The 24,000-nt window shown below is 43.9% G+C and overlaps 1 protein-coding gene across 1 annotated transcript in view; it reads right to left on the bottom strand.

Annotated features, from left to right (window-relative positions):
• Positions 1-24,000, bottom strand: part of TBCK (TBC1 domain containing kinase) — a 169,397-nt gene that overhangs the window by 31,181 nt on the left and 114,216 nt on the right. Inside the window, exon 23 of the mRNA XM_056114054.1 lies at positions 19,082-19,257. Coding sequence (XP_055970029.1) covers positions 19,082-19,257 — 176 coding nt within the window. The remainder of the gene's footprint in view (positions 1-19,081; positions 19,258-24,000) is intronic.

Raw genomic sequence — 24,000 nt, 5'->3', positions numbered from 1 at the left:
CAGGCTGGAAGGCTGGGAGGGCATAATGCTCTTCCCTTGGAGGCAGCTGCCACCACGTGGTCCCTGGAGGTCCCTGAGGCACAGCTGGGTAAGCCACAGCACCGCCTTCTCCATCCTGGCTGGCCAGTCAGCCAACAATAAGGGTAAAATGTTCTCAGTGAGAACAGCAACAGAGAAGTTAAAACAGAAATAGTCCTAACAGGAAGTATGTCCGCCTCTCCACCTCCCCTCCACCCCCAACAAAAGCCTCTTAAAATGCTAGAAACTTAAAAGAGACACATGAATAAAAACAATGATGTAACCTATTTTCGAGGGGGAGGGGCCGGGGGAAACAGCTCACTGTCATTTTTCCTGCTTATTTATAATTTCAGAAATACTAAAATTCTTTTTTGAAAGTGGGGGGAAGACAAGTTCTTTCTCTGACACAGAAACAGTGATAACCACATTAAAAAAAAACCACTTGTTAGCAGAAATGAAGTTAATGGGAAAAGATGAATGAAACTTCGAGAAGGATTCCGAAATGAATATAAATACCCAAGAGAATCTGGTTCTCATGCGAGGGTATTCAGAATCAACGAAGAACTAGTCTGTCCAAGAAAATGTAACTCAGAAGCGGGGAAGATGGAAATAGACACTTCAGTGTTCCAGGGCTAGGCTCTTTGCTAACTGCTTGTTTTACTAATTTCTAAATAATAATCTATAACTCGAACTGGAGCGATAGCACAGCGGGTAGGCTGTTCGCCTTTCATGCGGCTGACATGGGTTCGATTCCTCCGTCTCTCTCGGAGAGCCCGGCAAGCTACTGAGACTATCTGCCTGCACGGCAGAGCCTGGCAACCTACCTTGATGTATCCGATATGCCCAAAACAGTTAATAACAAGTCTCACAATAGAGACGTTATTGGTGCCCGCTTGAGCAATTCGATGAACAGGGAGAACAGTGCTACAGTGCAGTGCAATTTATAACTCATATGGATACAGCTGGGGATAATTCCAGTTGAACAAAGTTTCTAAGTTGTTCGCTTGGGGGTTGCGATGGGGGTGTCAGGAAAAGCAAGGAATGGCCTTTAGCAAGGATGTGAGAATCCTGAGACAAAAGCTGCGTTAGCGCCTGTACAAATCAGGTCGGCACATTTAATTTTTATAGTTTTTCCTATTAACATGGCTTGCTCGGCTTCGATTCTGTGCGGCTGATCAGAATCTGGAGAAGGGCCAGCGTGGCACAGCCCTCTGCACCTGGGGATCGTGAGGCTCATTAGAGACGGGAGCCCTGGGCTGAGCCAGCCAGTGTCGAGGCGCCTTCTGCAGGAGTGTGCCTGAGCGCATCTCTCTTTCCCTCCCCCACAATGTCACTGATATGAGCAGTGACATCCCCGAGTGGGGGGCCACGGGAGGAAGGCGGTGAGGGCCCAGAGAGTCATTAGCGAGCCGGAGCGGGAGCTCCTATGCCAGTACTCGGCGGGGAGAAAGATCGCTCAGGAGCTGTCTCGAATCAATCCGAATTAAATCAGGCCACAGAGGAATTGAAAACTGTCAGCAGCTGCAGCGTGGTGATGCTAACGCAGTGGAAAGGCTCCCTCATGCCGTGTGTGTGTGTGTGTGTGTGTGTGTGTGTGTGTGTGTGTGTGTGAGCACGCGTGGCATCGTGGGGAGCAGGGGATGTCATGCTATGCTGCCATGTGTGTACGTGTGTGTGCATGTGTGTGTGTGTGCACATGGCATCGTGGGGAGTAGAGGATGTCATGCTATACTGCCGTGTGTGTGTATATGTGCATGTATGTGTGTGTATGTGTGTGTGCGTGCACATGCATGTGTGTGTGTGTGTGTTGCGGGGGGGGGTGTCTCTCCGACCACCTCTGAGGCAGCGTGGCACCCTGGGGAGAAGGGGAAGTGGTGCTACGCTCTCCACAGCATGAAGGTTATTAATTTCATCAATGGTGATAACTCAGTTACTTCCTTTGTTTGTAACACGCCACCGCAAACTTCTCTCTCCTTTCCCAGGTCCAAGCACCCCAACACCACCATCCTAACAAATCAGCCCCAGTACACGCCACACACTCCAGGACCTTTGAACGCTCCTTCAGCCTGTGCTGTTCTGGGCCTTTCCTGCAGCCTTTACACACTTGCTGCATTTCCAGAAGGGAACTGCACGCTAAAATTGCGACTGAGCGAAACAGTCATTTCCCAATTCGAAAGAGCCAGGCTGCCTCGCGCTCAGAGGAAGCAAGCATCTTGAATACTCAGCTGTGAGTTTTCATTCCCCAGGATGTCTTCACACAAAACAGGATAATAGTAAATGTCAAAGAAACGTAGTAATAAGATAAAAGAAGATGTGTTAATATGAAACATGCTATGTTTTAGACCGCTCTAATAAAAAATTAGATTTTTTTTTTTTTAAGGAGAAAAATATGAAGGGAGAGAAAACAACAGCCGACTCACACTACTAATTTACAGTTCTTGACCTGGAAATAAAGAATTACCTTGAGGGTATTTTGTAACGCTTATTTATTTACAGTTTCAATTTGCAAAGGACTTGAGCTGTGGGTTCAGTTTACTCTTTCCAACAATGTAATGCATGTTTTACTCCTTCCTGGTACATTATTTCCATCTGCCAAAATAGTTTTCTGGTCTGTTGAATTGAATTACACCCCAAATTTGGAACTGATATACTGTGGGAAAAGTTTATATACAGTGATAACCATCTTGCTAACTGTGGACTAGAGGCTGTTTTAAGTAACATTCCAGGCTGAAAAATAAGGAACAGTGTGGGGTGGGGCAAGAAAGGGGTACCTCTTGTCCTTTTGCCCCCTCATCTGAATCAAAGGTGGGACCTGATTCCCTCTTCTTGTGAACCTCAATCAGCAGAGTTCTCTGAAGAGATGCAGGGGTTGCGAATCCTGCCTGCAACATAAAACGTGTGTGTGTTTGCATGTGCGTGTGTGTGTGCATGTGTGTGTGCGTGTGTGTTTCTTTTTTTTTAGACGCTTTTAATTAATTTCCTTTTTTGCTTTTTGGGTCACACTTGGCGTTGCTGAGGGTTTACTCCTGGCTCTGCACTCAGGAATCACTCCTGGCGGTGCTTGGGGGACCATATGGGATGTTGGAGATTGAACCCAGGTCGGCCGCATGTGATGCAAACACCCTATCTGCTGTACCATTGCTCTAGCCCTGTGTTTCTCTGAGGGGCAGCACTGGGGCTGACGGATCAGAGCAGGTAGGGCTGTGGGTCCCTGAGCAGAACACGAGTAACTGCAACACCGTTGCGCAGTGTCAAAACACACCTGTGAGCAAGGCCAAAGGAGGCTCTAGTGACAACTACAGATGCTGGGTCATGAGGCCCCCTCCTCTCCCCTACCTGTGAAACATCCTTTCTCTTTAGCTGTCAGGACACGAATCACAGAAGGGTCTCTGAGGGCATGAGAAGACTCACCCTAGAGTGCTGGTAAACACCCAGTTTTCTGGGAACCAACCCTCAGAGAGTTTTAGCAGACAAGGGTACTTGTTTACTTCAAGTAAGCACTTTCAGTCTCATAGAAGACTTTGGTGGCCTTTGTCCTGCTAGATTATATTATAGGAAATGAAGTAAAACAGATGAACTGAAATTAATATTTTAATTCATCCAAAGATGTTTGCTGAGTGATAAGGTACTGTTAATTGCTTCCATATTGGGCACTATGAGAGTCACTGAGGAGACAAGGGATATGCAGATAATCTCTTATTATAAGCATATAACAATCAGTATAAATATATAAAGCATGTAGTGAAGAAAAAGTAGATAAGGCTAATATTCCCAATCAGGAAGGAGCAGTGACCAGAAACGAAATGGTTGGGTCAGCTGACAGTTAACAATATAACAAAATTACTTGTGGTGACAATTTCAACCAAGTAATAAATATTAGAAATAAACTATTTCTCAGGCACCAAATTAGGCCCACGGTGGGGGTGGGGTCCAAAAATAAGAACATTTTTTTCCCCTAAATGTACCCACCAACTATCAGAGAGGGAAGTACAGAATTTCTGTTAAGAGGATAGAATGTATCAGGGACAAGGCTAAGCACTGAGTGGAAAAACAAAACAAAACAAAACCCCAAATGAATAAACTGTAGTTCTTTCTATATAGAAATTTAGTTAAATAAGTGGAATGGGGGCTGGAGCAATGAATGGCACAGTGGGTAGGGCATTTACTTTGCACGCTGCCGACCTGGGTTCTATTTCCAGCATCCCATATGTTCCCCTGAGCACCGCCAGGAATAATTCCTGTGTGCAGAGCCAGGAGTAACCCCTGAGCATCGCTGGGTGCGACCCAAAAAGAAAAAAAAACTAAATAAGTGGGTTGAAGACAGATATAAAGACCCTAGAGGCTGGAGTATGATGCATGGGATATTCCTAAAACTAAGAAAAACCGAAAGCCCAGAGAAACAGAAGGATGGCAGGGGTGCGAGCCGGGAAGACAGACCAGGGGCTATTACACAGGGCTTGTGAAGAGCCTGAGAATTCTGAAGTCAGGTCATAGACATGTCCACGTGATAGATGTGTGTCTCGCCTGCAAAAGGTCTATGTCTCTCGTGGCTTCTGAGCACCTCTGGGAATGATCCCCACTACAAAAGTGCCACCCTGCCAAGTCAGAATTTTATTTTCAGGAGAATAGCAGGAGTCTCTGAGAGTTTTGGTTAAAAAATGATCACACTGCGAGTGGGCCCCAGAGCCACAAGGCCAGTGTCCTTATACAACGGGGACAGGTGCGAAGATGGGCATGCTGGGGGCAGATGGAGCGGGTGGGAGTTGGAGCTGGAGAAGGTGGGAAGTCATGGTCACAACCCAGTCGCAGACGCCACAAGGCAAAAGGCAAGGGAGATTCCCACTCCGGCTGCCAGGTTCTCGCTCTGTCCATAGCTGGCTGTGGACACTGAGCCTTCAGGATGATGCCACCACCAATGACCGGTGCTTTAAAAACAGTAATTAAACAAATGATGCTTGTTGAATTAGGATGAATGGGTCGGCGCGAAACGAGAATGAATGTGGGAGAGGTGGAGGGGAGGAAGAGGGTGTACGTGACCAAGCGACAGCATCGGGACACATGTGGCAGGCTCCGATCGCCTGCGTGGGGAAGGTGAGGCAGGGGTCAGGGGGAGCTACACTCCGATTTGTACCGCTGGGGGAGGGTCACAGTGGCAAGGGGCGCAGAGAAGCTGAAGCAGGAGCAGCTTTCAGGGGGAGAGAAAGAATTCGGGTTTGGATGTGGATAATTAGAGGCTGCCTCCGAAGCACGCAGGCCCCAGCCGAGCTGGCAGTGGGTAAATGAGTCTCCCCTGCCCCGAGCAGGCCAGGAGGGAGCTAATCGGCGGAAGCCGCGGTAATTACATGGTGCGAGTGAGGAAGATTGTGTGATACCTGTGTGTGAGAGCAGGGCTCTGAGGAATGCCACAGTTACTGGCATGGAGAACAGCTGTAGATGCTGAAGAATATGGAGTAAAGGAGGAGGGGTGCACCCTGACCCCAGGGAAATAGCAGAGAAAGGGAGGGAAGGTTCTAAGGGAGGTGGGAGGAGATGGGAAGGTTCTGAGGGAGACAGGCCTGAAAAGAGCTCACTGGGGCTTCTGTCAGGGGGTCAGGGGGACTGAGAGAGGGAGTGTGTGTGTGTGTGTGTGTGTGTGTCTGTATGTGCATGTGTGTATATGTGTCTATGTCTGTGTGTGCATCTGTGTGTGTCTCTGTGTGTGTGTCTGTGTGTGTGCGCTTGTTTGGGCAGAATAACTTTCATGTGAATACAATACTGTTGCACCCTGGTGATTCTCTAGCTTTAGTTCTACATACAATTGGGACAATAATGTATACTTCTGATCACTGAATCCTTTTTTTTTTTTTTTTAAGGATGTGGGGATATTTATCACTGAGAACTTGAGAATTTGCCCAGAGGTACTTAAGGCAGCTCTCAGATACAAAGAGACAACTGAATAATAGCTGAATAATCTATAAAACTCAAAGTCTGGCTTGGGGAGAGAGTTCAAAGCAGTAGAACACATGCTTTGCATGCCCAAGTCCCCCAGCTGGGGTCTCGAGTAGCATGGAGTGGGGTGGACCCCTGTGAGACCTGGCACCATGCAGGTACCAGAAGCCAAAAGCCAACGGCTTCCTTTGGGAGAGGGCAAGGATAATTGGCCGGGGATCAACTCTGTGAGGAATCAAGTCTCCCCCTTGTGACATCAGGAGGCCCTGAAATCCTGCTGCCATAGCATCATTCTCACCACAAAGCAAAGTATTTTTGAAAAAAGAGTCACTGCATCCACAGAAGAATTCAGTGTGAAGATTTGCAGTGACCAAACCTACTTCCCTGAGCGTGTAAGTGAACTCCCGGGCCTGCTACCTCTCGGGGGCCTTCCCCTTCTCCTCCCTCAGCAGTGAACGGAACTGGCTTTCACAAGGAGCAAGGCACATGCTTTCCCTGCAAAGTGCTCATGGCAGAGTGCAGTGCTTTGAAAGTGCTCAGGTTGGAGAAGTATAATGCAGTAAGAATGAGCGTGACTCATCAGACCACATGAGAGGCTCACGGTGAGGGGGAGGGGGTACTCATGCAGGCTGTGACCACAGGGCTCAAGGAAGGCCATTTGGGGGAAGAGGCGGGTCATGCGGGGTTAGAAGAATGGCACCGAGTTGTTGAAGGCACGGTTTCAGGCTGGTGTATTTGGAAAGGCCTTGCGGTTCATTCATCGCAGATGAGTCTAACTGTCTAAAATTCTCTGACCCCTTAAGAACTGAACAGCCACAATGGTCATAGCTGGTACTGCTGGGAGATGCCAGTCCGTGTCCTGACACGGCAGAGACTTCCCGAGAAACTGCAGAGCTGCAGAGGAAACGTGGGCCCTTCCAGTGGACAGGCTACGTGCACGGGAGAACCAGCACGGCCAGTTCCGTAGGACGTGATATTACTTTTATTTTCCATAGGACATTTACTAGGGTGACTCTGAGACTGTTGAAGGGGATAAAAAGCTAATGCCCGATCTTTATCAAATAACTCTTACACTCTTATTATCTTTAAGATATTTTTTAACTTTCATTTGGAACATATTCCTTATCTGACAGGTTAAGAAAAATGGTGTCTCAATTTTTATTTTTAATTTCTAGGTGGTAAAAGATTTTAACTCTTGTTACTTTACAATTTGGCTAAATGGTGATCTTGGAAATGATATCTGTTATCTTTACTTTTTAAAATTTGTTGGAATTATCTGTGGACAAAACCCCATTTGGTGTTTTTGAGTTGGCGCCTGAAATATTGATTATAGCTATATTACAAATTTTAAAGATGGCATCTGTCCAGTAAATTTTCTATCACATGGGAGTTAGTGATGTAAAAGTGCAAGAATTAAAGAGCTGGGCTTGAATCTGTAAAATCTACATTACTCATAAGTCTCAAAACTCATAGAACAAGAGACAACAGCAGAAATATACGCGTGACTCTCACTGTAGTGCTATGCACCCTCAGAAATGACCGAAACATAACCGGAGTACATGTGACCAAACAGAAAACATCAAATTTAATGGTAAAAAGTCTATGTGTAAAACATTCAGTGGGTACATCATGGAGGCTTCATTAAATTCAAAGACTTAATGAAGTTTGTGATGTGATTTGTTTTTAGAATATCTACACATTTGCGGGGGGGGGGGGGGTGATGCTAATGATTTCTAAAGCTCATGCTTTAGATGGAATCACCAGAACATTGCTAATCATCAGGGAGCTGCAAATACAAACAATGAGATATCCCCTTACGCCACAGAGACTGATACACATCAAAAAGAACAAGAACAACCAATGCTGGTTTGGATGTGGGGAGAAAGGGATTCTCATTATTGTTGCTGTGAATGCCGACTGGTCCAGCCTTTTTGGAAAACAAAAGGACATTCCTCAAAAAACTAGAAATTGAGCTTCCATATGATGCAATACCATTTCTGGGAAGATAGCCCTGAGATACAAAAACACACAGCAGAAATAATATCTGCACTTGTATGTTCATTGCAGCCCTGTTCACAATAGCCAGAATCTGGAAACAACTCTAGTGCCCTAGAACAGACGATTGGTAAAAGAAACTATGGTACATCTACATAATGGAATACTATACAGCTGTTAGAAAAGAAGTCATGAAATTTTCTTATAAATGGACAGACATGGAGAGTATCATGCTGAGGGAAATAAGTCAGAAGGAAAGTAACAAACACAGAATGACTGCAATCATTTGTAGGATATAAGAAAACAACAACAACAACAACAACAACAACAACAACATAGAATGAGACTAATACCAAAGGACAGTAGAAACAAGGGCCAGGATGAATGGTCCATGGTTGGAAAGGTTAGAAGTCTGCCTCAAGGGTTGGGGGAAGAGTCAGTTGAGATAGAGCAGGGGCCATTATGATAATGGTGGTTGGAAAGGATCGCTTTGGATGGGGGAATGTGTGTTGAAAATGGGTAAAGGACCAAACATGATGGCCTCTCAGTATCTGTATTGCAAACTATCATTACCCAAAAGGCGGGGGAGAGAGAGAGAGTGAGGGAGAGCCAGTGAGCGAGAGAGAAGAGAGAGAGAGAGAGAGAGAGAGAGAGAGAGTGCCTGCCATAGAGACAGGCTGGGGTTAGTGGTGGTAGGAGAGATAAGGGGGATACTGGAGATGGGAAATGCACATGGTGGAGGGATGGTGTTGGCACATTGTACGACTGAAACCCGATCACAGAAGCTTTGTAACTGTATCCCATGGTGATTTAATAAAAAAAAACAAATTTAAAAATAAACCCTGAAAAATAATAAGCCAATGATGATGATAAGGTGCTGCCATAGATCTCAGAAGTCTAAGAATATTCCATCTTTCTCCAAACCTTGTGGTCAAAGCATTAAATAACAATTTCTGCTCGCCTTCCAATAGTTCTGTTCAATGTTAACAGAATTGTTGGATTGAAAAAAAATTAATCTCGAAATGAGGGAACGAAGAAACCCGTCAGCCTGGTTCACCAAGTTTGCTCTCACTTGGGCATATACCTTCAAGAACAGACACAGGAAAAGTCAGGAACAATGAAGGAATTGACTCTGGGGGGTTGGGGTGGGGCGTAGGGGAAGAAAGAACAGCCTGGTGAAAGGGTCCCAGTAATTACACAAATTATCCAGAAAGCTTCGTGAAGAGAGACAGTGGGGCAGAAACAGAAGTTCCATAACACTGAAAACCACTGTACATATTCTGTGCCTCTACCAGCACGGAAAATAATTGTTGAGATTATCTTTCAAAGCTTGTATGACAAACATTTTCTCTAACATGGGAAATTATAGTCTAATGCTCGGCATGGTATTTTTTTTCTAGTTTAAATGTTCCCTTGGTTGTGTGATTTTTTTTTTCAATTCTCCCCATTCCAATTTTCTTTTATCTAAGCTAATTTTCAACGTGACATCCCATGTTCGATTCACCTATTCTCAGCAGAGCAGCATTTTTTTTTAAAAAAAAACTATCCCTAGAAATTCTTAATCATTTGAACTGACAGCTACAGTTCATTAGTGATGATGCAGCTACTCCCAGAGAGCCATGACGAAAAGCGACACCAGAGTCACTGTATGTGCAAAGCGACACCAGAGTCACTGCATATAAAAAAGTGACACCAGAGTCACTGCATGTGCTGGTCAGCTCACATTTCGGCTGCAGCCTGCAATCAACCACGCATTTAGGAAGACCCCAACAATCTCCCCTTATCATTGGTGGCTTTATCTCTCTAGCTCCTAAAGATCTGATTGGTTTGCTGGTATTTCATTTTCTCCTAATGAATCCCATGGAGGAAACCTTGATGTCCATGGAGGGTTGGAGACAAGGAAAATGGAATATAAATCAAGAGGCTCAAGATGAAAAACTCCAAAATTATTTCCTAAATTTTCACCCATAAGCTTAAAAATTGTGCAGAACTTCGTACACATTATAAAAGAAATAAGCTTCTTAGTAAATTGAATTTGTTGCTGATCTTTTTTTGAGTCAAACACTTTCTTTTACCCTAAGAAAACAAACTGTCTAAATGCTAAGCACATTTTTATTAATAGGCAGGTATACAAAGAATGAATAAAGTGCATTCTAAAGCAACATACAAATTACATTTATACTAATTTAGAGCATATGCTCATTTATAAATTAATACCTTTTTCCTATTGTAAATATAAAGTTTGGTAATATATATGCAGAATCCTTTATAGTGTCATAATTTAGAGTGTGAAAGAATAGTAATCAAAATAATTTTATGTTGCTTGGCATTAATGTCATAGTTTGAAAAGGATGCGTTTTAATGAAAGCATGCAATCCGCTCCACATGGCTGCATCTGGAGAGTATGATGCTGAGTGGAGCCAGGCAGAGGAGAGGGAAGGTGCAGAATGATCTCGTACTTGGGAGAAAGAAACACAGTCATGGTGACTAACACAAATTAAAAGAAAGAAGGAAAGAAAGAAAGAAAGAAAGAAAGAAAGAAAGAAAGAAAGAAAATAAGGAAAGAAAGAAGGAAGGAAAGCAAGCAAGCAAGCAAGCAAGCAGCACAGTAAGGGACTAACAAACGTGCAAGGGCAACTGAGGCTGAGAACTGGTCTACAGAACTCAGTCTCCTATGGCGCTTGGCGGGGGTGGGGATAGGGTGGGCTGAGATGGGGTGAATCAGGCACTGGTGGGGATGCTGGTGCTGGAACGTATTATGCATGAAACCCTACCATTACAGAGCTGCAAATCATGGTGCAATCAATAAGAATTTTAAACAAAATGGTTAAAATGGATAGACACCCCCCCAAGCCCTCCAAAAGAGGACATTTAGTGTGTAGTATTATATAAGTATTTTACTACTTGACCCACTCATCTGATTGTTACAGAAATTTAATTTATAAAGACAATGCTAACTTTGAAATCTAAATAATGAGGAATAATTTCTTTCTTTCTTTTATCAGGCAGGGTGCTTGCTTTGCATGCAGCCAACCCAGATTCAATCCCTGGTACTCCATATGGTCCCCTGAGCGCTGCCAGGAGTTATCCCTGAGCACAGAGCCAAGAGTCAGCTCTGAGTACCCCTTGATGTGGTCCAAAAACCGAAAAAGAGAGAGGAGGAGAGATGGAGGAGAAGGAGAAGGAGGAAAAGGAAAAGGAGGAGGAAGAGAAAAAGGAAAAAGAGGAAGAGGAAGAAGTTGTCTAAATAAGATTCTTACAATGCCTTTCTAGAAGCATGCTTTTCTCCTCTAAACTTGCATTAAAGGAGAAAAATACAAGCTTTAAAACTGAGTAGGTCAGGTTCTTTGGTCCCTAAATCCAACTACCTCTTATTTCCTTTGATGGAGTTTTGGGGGCTTACTTTTGAGCTAAGGGTGGGCTGTAAAAATATTTTATTAGGGAGAAACAAACTTTTAAATACACCATTTGCTATCTAACATGTTTATTTCACTTATCTTCTAAAGGGCTGATAAATGTTTTCTGACTTTTAAAATATTGGTTTATTTTTGGTTTATGACATTTCCTGAGTTGAGTTTCATGCTTCTATGCACGCATTAGACTTGCCACGCTCGCCACCAACGGTCCAGGGCTGTGTACTAAAGGAGCTCTTTGAGCTACTCCCGCGCCCCTTACTCTCTCCCTCTAGTCCCCCTGACATCTCTCCTAAGCCCAGGAGTTAGTATTGTTGTTTTTTTGGGGTGACACATGTTAGCCTACATTCAGCTCAGGGCTTCTAATCTTCATCTGTCACTAGAATCCTGCCTACTGCAACTCGCTCAAATCGCAAGCACTTCTGGGAGATCACAGATAAGGGTGTCACCATAGAAACAGTGGGGCCAAAGGGGGTGATACTGGCCTCTCACCTCACCAGCTGTTCTGAGTCCTTCTACAGTGTTTAGCTCATCCTTGGACTCACGTCTACCATCCATGTACTTTGTGACAGAAAAGAGGTCACACAAATGGGCTTTTCCTCGAACCTTACTGCAAAGAATTTCAAGTTATAAGGAAGAAGATTTTACATGAATATATGTAAATATAAATACTGGTGAAATAGGAAGAAATTGCAAAAACTCTTGAGGACCCCCGACCATAGTGGGGATGGGATTTTGTTTAATACACAGATTGCAAAATAAGAGCGGGAGAAACCAGCATTTACACTACTGTAGAAAAATGGCAACTTACAAGTGAACTTGAGTTAAGAACTCTGTTGAGTTTCTTCAACTCTAAAATAGAAATTAAAATACTTCAGAGATTTGCTGAGAGATCAGTAAAATAATATACTTAAGTGACTGAAAACTATAACGCACTGTAGCATTATTTTTAAACTGTTTAAGCTATAAAAAGCAGTGATGTTACTGAGATAACATTTTGTGGACTAGCACTGATATTTGACTTTTTGAAATGATCTCAAATTAAAATATATAAATGTACTTTATAGATTTTATCTATATTAAATCCATTTAATCCATAAAAAAGCACTGCAGTATTATAGCACTGTCCTCCTGTTGTTCACTGATTTGCTCGAGCAGGCCAGTAACGTCTCCATTGTGAGACTTTGTTGTTACTGTGTTTGGCATATTGAATATGTCATGGGTAGCTTGCCAGGCTTTGCTGTGCGGGCGAGATGCTCTTGGTAGCTTGCCAGGCTCTTCGAGAGGGGCGGAGGAATCCAACTCAGGTCGGCCAGGTCGGCCACATGCAAGGCAAACGCCCTACTCGCTGTGCTATTGCTCCAGCCCCATAAAAAAGCATAATCTGTAAATTGGGGTCAATTAAACAAATGCTTTGGCTAGTTTATGAAAATGGCACATAAAACAATTAGTATATCTCTGCAAACTTAGTAAAATCCCAGTCAGTAGACGTGTTCATAATCAGAACTAAACAAGTTTTGCTTATTCTAGTGTAACTAGGTTATATCAGCCACCCATAAAATTAATCACTGTCACTGTCCTCCTGTTGTTCATCGATTTGCTAGAGCAGGCCCAGTAGCATTTCCATTGTGAGACTTGTTGTTACTGTGTTTGGCATACATCATGGGTAGCTTGCCAGGCTTTGCTGTGCGAGCGAGATACTCTAAGTAGCTTGCCGGGCTCTCCGAAAGGGGCAGAGGAATTGAACCTGGGCTGACCAGGTCGGCCGCATGCAAGGCAAATGCCCTACCCACTGTGCTACTGATAAACAATATGGCAGTTATAATTTAAAAAGGGAATCTAGTGTTGACCATATACTTTTTCCAAAATATATTCAACTAAAAATCCATTTTACTCTATTCTTCAGTTATATACCTTCATCTATGTATTTTTCTTAATAGATTAGCTGTGGTCAGAATTCTTGAGCACAGTTTTAGCTACTCAAGGGAAAAACACAGATGCGAAAGACTTTGGCACGAGATGAAAAAAGTCTTTTGGCAACTCTCTGGCAGTCCTGGGATGATCACAGTCTTTAAACTTGGAAGGAAAAGTCAGAGTGAAATCTTATCCTGCCAGGATGTGGCACAGCCGCCAGCAAGGCCGCAATGCCACTGTCTGGAGAGGGGCCTCGGTGGCCCGCCCGCCCGGCTACTGGCCTGTCCGTGGACACAGACGGCCCTGGGCTTCTCCAACGAGAGAGACTGAGGCTCGGCCCCTTTGGCACACAGTTTTCAGACACAGACTATCATGTTCTTCTTGGCTAGTTTTCAAGGTGGAAACTCTTAATTACCAAACATGCAATGCTTATTATCACCGTATCTCCAGTGCTTATTACCTAACAGATGCCAAGTTAGGTGCTCTGCTGCGCCATGTTAAGAACAGCCCTCCAAGGTAGGAGTTATAATTATGCTCATTCTTACATGGATTCTTCAAGATGATAAAATTAAAAAAAGGAGCAAGGCTGAAGTATGCAACCACATCTATTGACAGAGAACCGGGCTTTCTCTGCTACAGCTGTATCTGCTTTGGCAATAAACAGGGCAGATGCACAGTTAGAATAAAGGGAATCAACTCAGCTAGGAGAAAAGATGAGAGATTGTGCAGTGACAATGACACAACCACAATGACACAACCATGCCTGCCTGTGTTCTACTGGGGACCCTGCAGTGAGGGTCTCAGCAGCACCACATCCTTGGGCCCATGTGCTGCAGGTCTGAAGGACAGCGGGCCAAGTATCCCTGAGGAGGGGACAGGCAGCACTTGGTAGCTAGCCACTGGCCCCCACCTCCAAAATAGCAAAGACGAACATGCAGCTCGCTGCTGTGTGGATGGAACTCAGGGTAGCAAGCTGGGGGAATGTCAATCAGGGGGCAAGGGACACACACCAAGTATGGGTTATAAGGGAACAGAGGAAGAGGAAAGCAGGCGCTGAGAGTCACTGACAGCCGCAGAATGCTGGCGGCTGGCCGGGCGCCCTGGGTCCCTGGACACTAGCACAGGGAGGCAGGTGCCTAGGGGAGACTGATGGCCCCGGGGTGCCACAAACCCTCCCATCAGCAGTATTGTGAATGATGGAATGGACAAAGAAGTGGGAAAAATTGGGTAAAGTCCACCAGAGATCGTCTTCTCCAAGCTGCATCCAGGCTCTACTAATAGAGTCCAGGGGACACCTGGAGTCCAGGAGCTGGTGTCTGGGCGCCGGGAGCAGAGCACATGGCATATGAACCTGAGTGACGAGTCTCTGATTTTAATAATTCTGCTTTTACAGCATATATTGTGATTATATCTATGTACAAATAAATATTAGAAGTCAAAAGGCACTTAAAACAGGAATTTGATGAAAATTATGGCAATTAAATAGGTAATCCAAAAAAAAGCAATTAAAGCAGGAAAAAAGGACAGATAATTAAATATCTCCTTCATTTAAAGACATAAGCCCAGAGGTTTTTATAAGATTTACTCACTTGGTTAAAAAAAAAAAGGTACTTCTTATTACAAACTGATTACAGAGCAGAAAAAAGATAATGAAAAAGAAACATAATCTTAATATAAAAACCTAGCAAGAACAGGAAAAGAAATTCAAAGCCTTTTCTCGTCTCTGATAACCCCTGTAGAAATTCAGAAATCGCAAAGAGGAACAAAATAAAAGACAGTATTTCTTTCTTTGGAGTCAGCTAGTAGTTTATCTCAAGAATATAAGGGTCAGTCTGTATCAGAAATTTGAATCATAGAATACAATATCAGGTTAAGGGAAAAAAGATGATCTTAATCAATGCAAGATATAGTTCAATTTACTCATGATAAGCACTTAGTAAAATAAAAAAAAAAAAAGAAGGGAAATCTACTACTACCCAAATCAAATGCGTTGACCAAAAACACCAGACAGTGGTGAAATTGGAAGCATTTTCATTAAATATGAATATAAGCGAATCAATTCACTCTCCTAATTCCTATTTTACTCTGTATCAATAGCATGTCTGGTGAAACAAGACAATTTTTAAAAAGTAATAAAAAAGGAGCTCTCCACCCCCACCCCAGTTACTCCCGCTGGGAAGATGCTGAGAGCTGGGCTGACCCCAACAGCATTGCCTGGGGGGGGGGGCACGGAACAGTCTGTGCTCCCTAGCACACTATGATGAAGCTGTCTTGCTGCAGGCAATCTTGTAATTATCTGGTCTTTGCAGAAATCCAAAATCGTGTGGCCGCTTTTGTGGCCGCGCGATATTATATGATTCTCATACCAGCCATAGAAAGCAAAGTATTCCACAATGCCTTTTCAGCAATTCTGATTGTTGGGGGAAAATTCTAAACAATAATGGTGCACCTTTTGTCGAAATAATGAATGCAATCAATGTAGAGAAGAGTTAAGTAGAAATCATCTGCCTCACAGGCATTGGGAGGGGTGCAAGGGGGGGGTATATTGGGGTTCTTGGTGGTGATAAATGAGCACTGCTGAAGGGAAAGGTTTTTGATCATTGTATGACCGAGACTTAAACCTGAAAGCTTTGTAACTTTTCCCACAGTGATTCAATAAATAAATATAAGAAGAAAAAATAAATAAAACTGTGAAAAACAATGAAACAAAAAAAAAACCAAAATGCTGTTCAATTCCAAAATACTTTGTATTTATCCAAAGGAGTTGGAAACTTGTATCCACATAGGGATGCTTAGAGCACCTTTAGTCATACTTGCTAACAACTGGAAACACCCAGATGCTTTTCAAATGAACGGTTAAATAAACTGTGGTCTATTCAATCAATAAAATAGTATTATCTGATCACTTGATCACTTGACTTCCCATTAATCGTCGATTTGCTGGAGCAGGCTCCAGTAATGTCTCCATTTGTCCCCGTCGCATGCTAGTGTAGCCCAATGGTGTCTGTTCATTCTAGGAACACGAAGAGCCTCAAACCGATCGTTCATGATTATTTAGTGCTGATAAAAATGAGCTATAGGACATAGAAGAAGCCCCAAAACTTATTGAATGAAAGAAGTTACTCTGTCCACTCTCTATCTCATGATTCCAACTCTTTAAGATACAAAGTTAAAACTGGAAGAAGGTTAACCCTTTAACTGCTGGCATCACCAGTGGTTCCCAGGGGCTGGTGCCAGGAAGGATGAACAGGTAGGACTCAGAGGAAGTTTTGTTTGTTTGGGGGCCACACCTGGCAGTACTCAGGGCCACCTCCTGGCTCTGAGCTCAGGGATCACTCCTGGTGGGGCTCAGGGAACCACTTGAGGTATTGGAGATCAAACCAGCATTGGCTACATGAGGGCACCCTCCCCCTGTACTCTCTCTTCAACCCAGCACAGAGCAGAGGGATTACTCTGGGAATGATAATGGCAGGCACGAGTCATCTGTACTGTGTCTAAACCCACAGGCGGTACAAGATAAGAAAATCCCAAGCTACACTGTAGATTCTGAAGGGACAGCAGGGATTCCACCACGGGCTGATCAGTTAGAGCAAGCACAGCATCCTGGGGGATGTTGAAAGTGAAGGAGCCTTAGCTCTGTGGAGGCAGGGAAATCAATGAACTAGTTCAAGCTAAATCTCCCTAGTTTGCTGTGAATCAACACTGCTGATGGCAAGGAGGGTCTGGGGTGGGCAGTGATCTCATTTTCTGAAATGTGACAGTAGTGAGAATGGCACGGCAGGGTGAATATGCTAAAAACAACAGAATTTCACCTGTTGAAAGAGTGGCATTGGTTTGTGAATTGTATTTTAACATAAAAAACACATTCTGCAGTTTCATAATAATTGATTTGCTCGAGCTGGCCCAGTAACATCTCCATTGGAGACTTTGTTGTTACTGTGTCTGGCATATCGAATAATAGTACCGTAATTTTGTGCTACTAGTTGCTAGTGGTATAAGTGAGTGATTCCTTTCTGAGCAGGTTTCATGTTCCCGTTATAATAAAGGAATAACTAAAATTTTATTACATTTTATTATGGAAATTAAGTGACATGTTTATCTATATTTGAAAACCTAAAAGACTTCTAAGTAGACATCAAATATTCAGCAAATATTATTTTCCCAATAATATTACTGCTATTCAATTTCCCAAACTCTTGGCTCAGCTTTATTGAAAACATCTCTGCTTATTCCTTACGCTCTTCATTATAAACAGTTACAGTTTCCTAAAATCTGTTCATTGACAAAGGCTCTCTACTTTTATGAAAAGTCTGATGCTTTTCATAAATGGAAAGAAAACATTTTTAAAACTGAAAAGAAAACCATGGCATAGGGTTTTACATGGAACTACTAAATTTCAAAGTACCAAGGTTATGGCACCATCTAAATCACCTAGGAGGACCCTCAGCTACTAAGTGAATCTTGTGCTCGACTCTTGTAGGCAGACACAACGGTATCTCGGGGACATTTCCAGAGATGGAGGGTATCGTGGTCCTGAGGTGGTGTAGTCTACCTTAGGAAAACTATATGCACTGTAGCCCTGCCCTGTAGCACTGTCCTCCTGTTGTTCATCGATTTGCTCGAGCGGGCACCTGTAACGTCCCACAAAAAATTGTGAGACTTGTTGTTACTGCTTTTGGCATATTGAATACAGCACGGGTAGCTTGCCAGGCTTTGCCGTGCGGGCAGGATACTCTCGGTAGCTTGCCAGGCTCTCTGAGAGGGGCAGAGGAATCAAACCCGGGTCGGTCGCGTGCAAGGTAAATGCCCTACCCACTGTTCTACTGCTCCAGCCCAGGAAAACTAAATATACAAATAATTATTTATTAGCATAGAGCTTTGTTTTTCAAGCCTTACTTATTGGAATGCTTTGAAATGTCTTCTTTTAATTCTCACATATATAGCCTGTAACTGTTTCACTCTTTATTAAATACATTTCTGGAAACACTGACTACAATTACTAAAACTTCTTTGCATCCCACTACAACTAGGGTCATATTTATAAGTGTCTTTAGCTTGATCTTGACAGGAAACAAAAATACACACACCCTGAAATATTTTGGAAGGCAAAAAGAATCACAGAAGAAAATCAGACACGATATCAAGATATTTTGTGTCTGACAAAAACTACCTAACTACCAAAAAAGTATAGCTACATAATCTATTGCATTATCATACATGATATCAAATTTATTTACCACTGAAATAATTCTTTTGACAACCTAAGGCCTAACCTAATGAACAAATGAAGGCATGTAAGAACTCTCTATTACTTATTACTGAAATTCAATTTCATGGAATTAAGATGTTCTAATATTCAATATGCCAAACACAGTAACAAGAATATTAGAATATCTGAAATAAATGTAATAATATACCTGACAGATTATAAAGTCATGTGTTTAGAATGGAAATACTGAAAAATTTGAATGACATAGTTTTTAAAATGCTATATGATTAACCGATAGGTAGTAAGTGCACATTTTTATTCAATTGCATCAGTCTTTATCATTTTTCCTCTTTGCTTCTGTTATTCTCCTAGTTATGATATAAACAGATATGACTGCATAGAAAAACACAAAACTTGCTACTCAGAGGAATATGTCAAAAACAATCCTAACTATATAATCAAGCAGATGGAAGATTTTTCTGAAACACTTGGATGAATATCATCGTGTATTAATACATCGCTCTGTGAAGAGTGAAAGTGACGATACCATGAACATTACGGCTGAGGAGAGACCACAGGCCAGGCCAGCCCTGCTGACACTCACCAGGTCTGTCTTTGGAGGATCTGGACACTCGGTGGAGAAATAGGGGGTGGAGCTCCTGCCTGTACCCCCATCAGGGCCCGACCTGGGGGGCTGAGCGTGCTGCCGGTACGTAGCACTTTTGGGGGTCCAACAGAACAGGTTGATGGATTCTCGCACACAGCGCTCAATGTCAATCTCTAGGTAGAAAAAGATTCCAAAGAGAAAACTTAGATTTGTGGTTCAGGTCCAGGTCATCAACACAATCCTAGACGCACATACCCAACCATGGCAAGAGGACGATAAGGAAGAAAACAGGTGAGCAGAAAATAGCAGACATACAGGAGCAGGTCTACGAACGAAGCCTCGAGGAGTATTTTGTATGACTAAGTAGGCACACAGACACATACATTTGCACATGTAACCATTGCACATATTTTATATGCGTCACTTGGTATTATCTACACACCTAAATATATAGGCACAGCGCAATTTCTATTTTTTTAATCATATCATTGTTTAAATACCATGGAATGCAATATATCTCCTCACTTAAAAATCTGCCACATTTACTCAAATATTTTTACCTTTTCAAAGTTAAGCAGAGGCCCATGGGAGGGGAGGTCGGAATTTAAAGGTAGGCAGAAAAAAAAACCTTGATGTTAATTCACCATGACTTCTGGAAAAGAATACTAGATATTTTACTTCCATCTACTAAGGAAGGTATAAAAATGACAGTGAAAAAATCTGTTAAAATGTCAATTCAGCATGCCTCCTTTGTCTTACATATTGGTTAAGGGAAGTTCTGAAATGTGACCATCGCAGGCCAGAAGGTACAAGTAAAGGTACTCCTTGCTCTGGATCAGATGCGCTTTTCTGTTTTGTTTTGGGGTTTGCTTTTCTGGGACACCCCTGGCTGTGCTCACTCCTGGCAGAACTCCAGAAGCCTTCAGCAGTGCCAGGGACCAAACCCGGGTCAGCCCCACAAGGCAAATACCCTCCCCACTGTCCGGTGCCCCTGGCCCCAGGCTCCTGTGTTTTGAGGGGACTGTTTCCTCTTTGGGCCTTAGCAGATGTGAAGGTGAGTGAGGGCGTTGGTTGGAGAGGGGGAGGGGGAAGGGCAGGAGTGCAGCAGCTGACACAGGTGAGGGGGTTTGAGCACTCTCCGTCTCCCCTCTGTGTCCTGAACATGGGTAAATGGCAGATGGTCTTGGTCCCCCACCGAGGGTCCTGTGCTAACTCAGAGCAACGACGAAGAAAAGGTACAGATGCTGTCCACTGGGCTCAAGTTCCCTATTCCTCTCTGAAATGTGGGGTTTGCACATTTAGGCGCTGAGGTCAATTCTGTATTGGCTGAAAATCCCAGGTACGGAGGACCAGTGACTGTAAACTCCAGGCCTCAAGGGATGGGGGACGGGGCACTCCTTCCCTTCTCCCCACCCCTTCAGGGTCTGGATTGTCATATCCACAAACTGCCTCCTGGTGCCATTTAAGCGCATTAACAGCCATGATCCAGAGACTCACAAATGAATCTTGGAAGCGGGCAGCTCGCTGCAGAGATGTCTCCAGACCCCAATTATTTAAAATTTTAGCATTCTAGGAGCTCACAGCCGCAAAAGCACAACAGCTCATGCTATTCATAACAAGCAATACAAAATAAATTATCTAGCACCTGCCTGTGGGGAAGGCTTGAGTGGTGGTGGGAAAATTCGAAATAACGGTGGTGGGAAGGTTTGTAATGGTGGTGGGATTGGTGTTAAAATATTGGATGCAATCAATTATTGTGAACAACTTTATGAAAAAATAAAATTAAAAAAATTAATCCCAAAACACGTATCACTTGGCTGTCTTCCCAGCTAAAAGCAAAGACACGTGTTATCATCTGAGTTCTGTTTATTTGTTCAGTTTTAAAGTTTTTGCTTGTCCTGTTGTAGTTTATGTTTAAGGAGATAAAGAGAATGCCTATGATTCTGTTGAACAGAAAAAAAAAAGTCTGTATTGGTGCATGGCTCATGTATTGAAAGCAGAGGTTCCAATCTAATTTTAGCCTACTTCCCCCTTCTCAGCAACCCCTGGAAATTGGAGTTCTTAGTGTCCAAACACAGAGCAGACCTTCCACTGCACCTGGAGCTTCTGCCACCCGCTGGGCTTGTGTTAGCCCCTCTGGGACAGACCCATCGCCCTCTCTGGAAAACACAGAGTGCACTCTGCAAGGCGGGCAGCCCCGGGCATGGGGCACTGGGGTGGGTGATGGACATCCCAGCGAGCCCGGGTACCGCTCGGATCGATTCGTGCCCATGAGTTCTGTCGTCACTCCAATATCTGGTGAATGGGAGATGTAGGTGCAAGAAGCTGAGGGACCCATAACGCTAAGTGGGCTGTGATGAGCCGGATGCTTGAAGTCGCTGATGAGTCCCACGCATGACCCAATGCATTTAGATCCTGGGTCAGGCCAGCAGGTCTGGAAGAGCAGTTATGCAAGCACATACTCCTCTATCTGCTGTTAGGAATGTCTGCCAGTATCATGCTACTTCCATAGTACAGTGGTCTGATTTTATTACCTCATACACCATTCTTAGCAAAAATCTATAAAACATTAAAGTTTTGAGACATGGTTCTGTTTATTTGAGCAACAGCTAATACAGTGAAATGTGTATGTGTGTGTTTTAACCAAGCCCTGCAATAATATCAACTTTACAAGGAGAAAGACATGAAAACCAACTAGAAGAAAAAGCAAAGTTTAAGATGGACTCCCCCTCTACTTAAGATGGAAATGGATATACATAATTCATTAAAAAAAAAACCTCCCAATTAATACAGTTAAGATAAACAGTTGCAGTCAAGAATGGAGAAGCCCGTCATCTTAAAGGGTTTATCCCCTTAACACTGTTTAATCCCCACAGGAAAAGAATTTGGGGCCTTAGGTATTGCAACTGCACCACTCAAGCTGACCGGACGCGTGTCACCTGGAGGAAGCCTGATGTCACATCAGTGACCCAGATGCGAGGCTACAGTCCAGTTCTTTAGTTGCAGCAGTGGGAAAGGCATTCCTGTGCCTGCTGCACCCCAATGAGTCGCAGAAGGGGCTGCAGAGAGTCTGAGAACATGGAGGCACTGGCCCCGAGACACCCTGGTGATTAGCACTGGCACATGGCCCATTCTCCACTCACTGGGCCCCTGTCACCGCTTCATCTGAAATTCCTTCCAGCGCACTTCATCATGACCAAAATGTTATGCAAAATATTCAGCCAGCCGTGCGCTCAACTGTGCATCATTCTGAAGCAGCCTCCCTCTCACCGGAAGGCACTGCTCTTCTCTCCCCAGCACCTGACTCTGTGGCGGGGATGCTTTGGGAGGAAAGCACAGAACCTGGATTAAGGTTTCCTGAGTTTAATTCCAAACTGTGTGGGACTTAGTAACTCTGCGAGAAATGATTTTTCTCAGTCTCAGTTTCTTTATCCTTATCCATGACTACCGTATCTCAGAGATGCTGAACTAATTTCTAAAGGATACAGCCCAGCCCACTTTCCTCTAGACAGCATGAAGTGGGGGGGCCCAGAACCCATAGTTACTGGCTGTCTCCGTGGGGCAAGTAGGGAACAAAGAGCCATGAAGACAGAAATGACTCTGCACAGCCAAATGACAGTCACAAACAGGGCTTGCTGAAATGAGGAGGTGATATTTGTTATTTTGCTTTCAGGGTCACACCTGGCTGTGTTCGGGGATTACTCCTGGTCTTGTCCTCAGGGATCACCCCAGGTGGGGTCTGGGGGATCTTATGGGGTGCTGGGGATTGAACCTGGGTTGGCCGTGTCCAAGGCAAGTGCCCTCCCTCTACTGTGCTCCAGTCTCCAGAGAGAGGTGACATTCAAAGTCTTTAAACATGTTCAAGAAATCAGGTTTCTAGTTTTCTTCAAAGAGAAAAAATTAGGTTAGAGAAGAAACACCAGAATTTTACCCGGGGGGTTTCATTACCCTTCAGCACTGCCATTACTGTAGCTGAGAACAGCCTCAGGGGGAGGGGGGTCTTGGGGACTCGGACGCTGGTGCAGTGAGGTAACTGTGATACCAAAACCGAATGCCAATGCCGCTGGAAACACATGCTCTGAACTGGAGTACAGTCAACAGATAGATAAATCATGAGCTCCTAGGAAAGCCAGAACCGAACTTCTGAAGCTGCTAGACTAAATCATTTCAGACTACAAATAAGTGACGATTTGACCTACAACCTCTTTTATAAATAATATCCTGCACTGTACAGTAAAGTCGCCAGTGGTTGATGTCATCGTGAGGAATACACACCTCACTGTGTCTGCTACTCCAAGAGCAAACGGAGACAATGAGGAAAGTCCCCTAATTATCTGGGACTTCCCAGAGAACTGGAAGTGAAAGTGGCTTCGGTATGTGTCCTGCGGACTGGCCGACTGGCCCCACACCCATTTCCTCCTGCCTGGCCCACAAAGCATGGGCTCTTTCCCTCTATCACTACCCCGTGAGCACTGCTGCAATGCTGAGAGCTCAGAGCTCGAGGATGCTGGCTTTCTCTGAGCAGAGAAGGGCTGTTCTCTGGCCGAGGTTACACTAGGTTCTTGCCTCCCTGCAAGAATCTCCTGACAAACCCTCATGAAAATCCGCTGCTGTAGTTGTGATATTTCTATAAAATTTTGAAAAGCTTTAAAGCCCCGTGAACTCGAAAAGAGAGATGCAAAACTGTCAAAACCAGAGATCACCTACATTGCACACATTCTCTAAGTGCAGTCTAGCTTTTGAAACGGAGCTTACGATGGGAGGGCTGACACGCCTACATTTAGTTCCAAGTGTCACTGGCTCAAGCCAATGTGTCTGTTTGCTCAAGCTGCTGTATATTGATCAGAACTGAGCTAAAGTGAATGTGGACCCGTTGAATCAGGCGTAGTGTGCAGTCTGAGGGGCCATCAAGATGG

Source organism: Sorex fumeus, unplaced genomic scaffold, assembly GCF_029834395.1.
Source record: "Sorex fumeus unplaced genomic scaffold, SorFum_2.1 ptg000024l, whole genome shotgun sequence".
Taxonomy (NCBI): domain Eukaryota; kingdom Metazoa; phylum Chordata; class Mammalia; order Eulipotyphla; family Soricidae; genus Sorex; species Sorex fumeus.
Note: the sequence above shows the minus strand (reverse complement) of the source record. Positions and strands in the feature narration are given on the sequence as shown.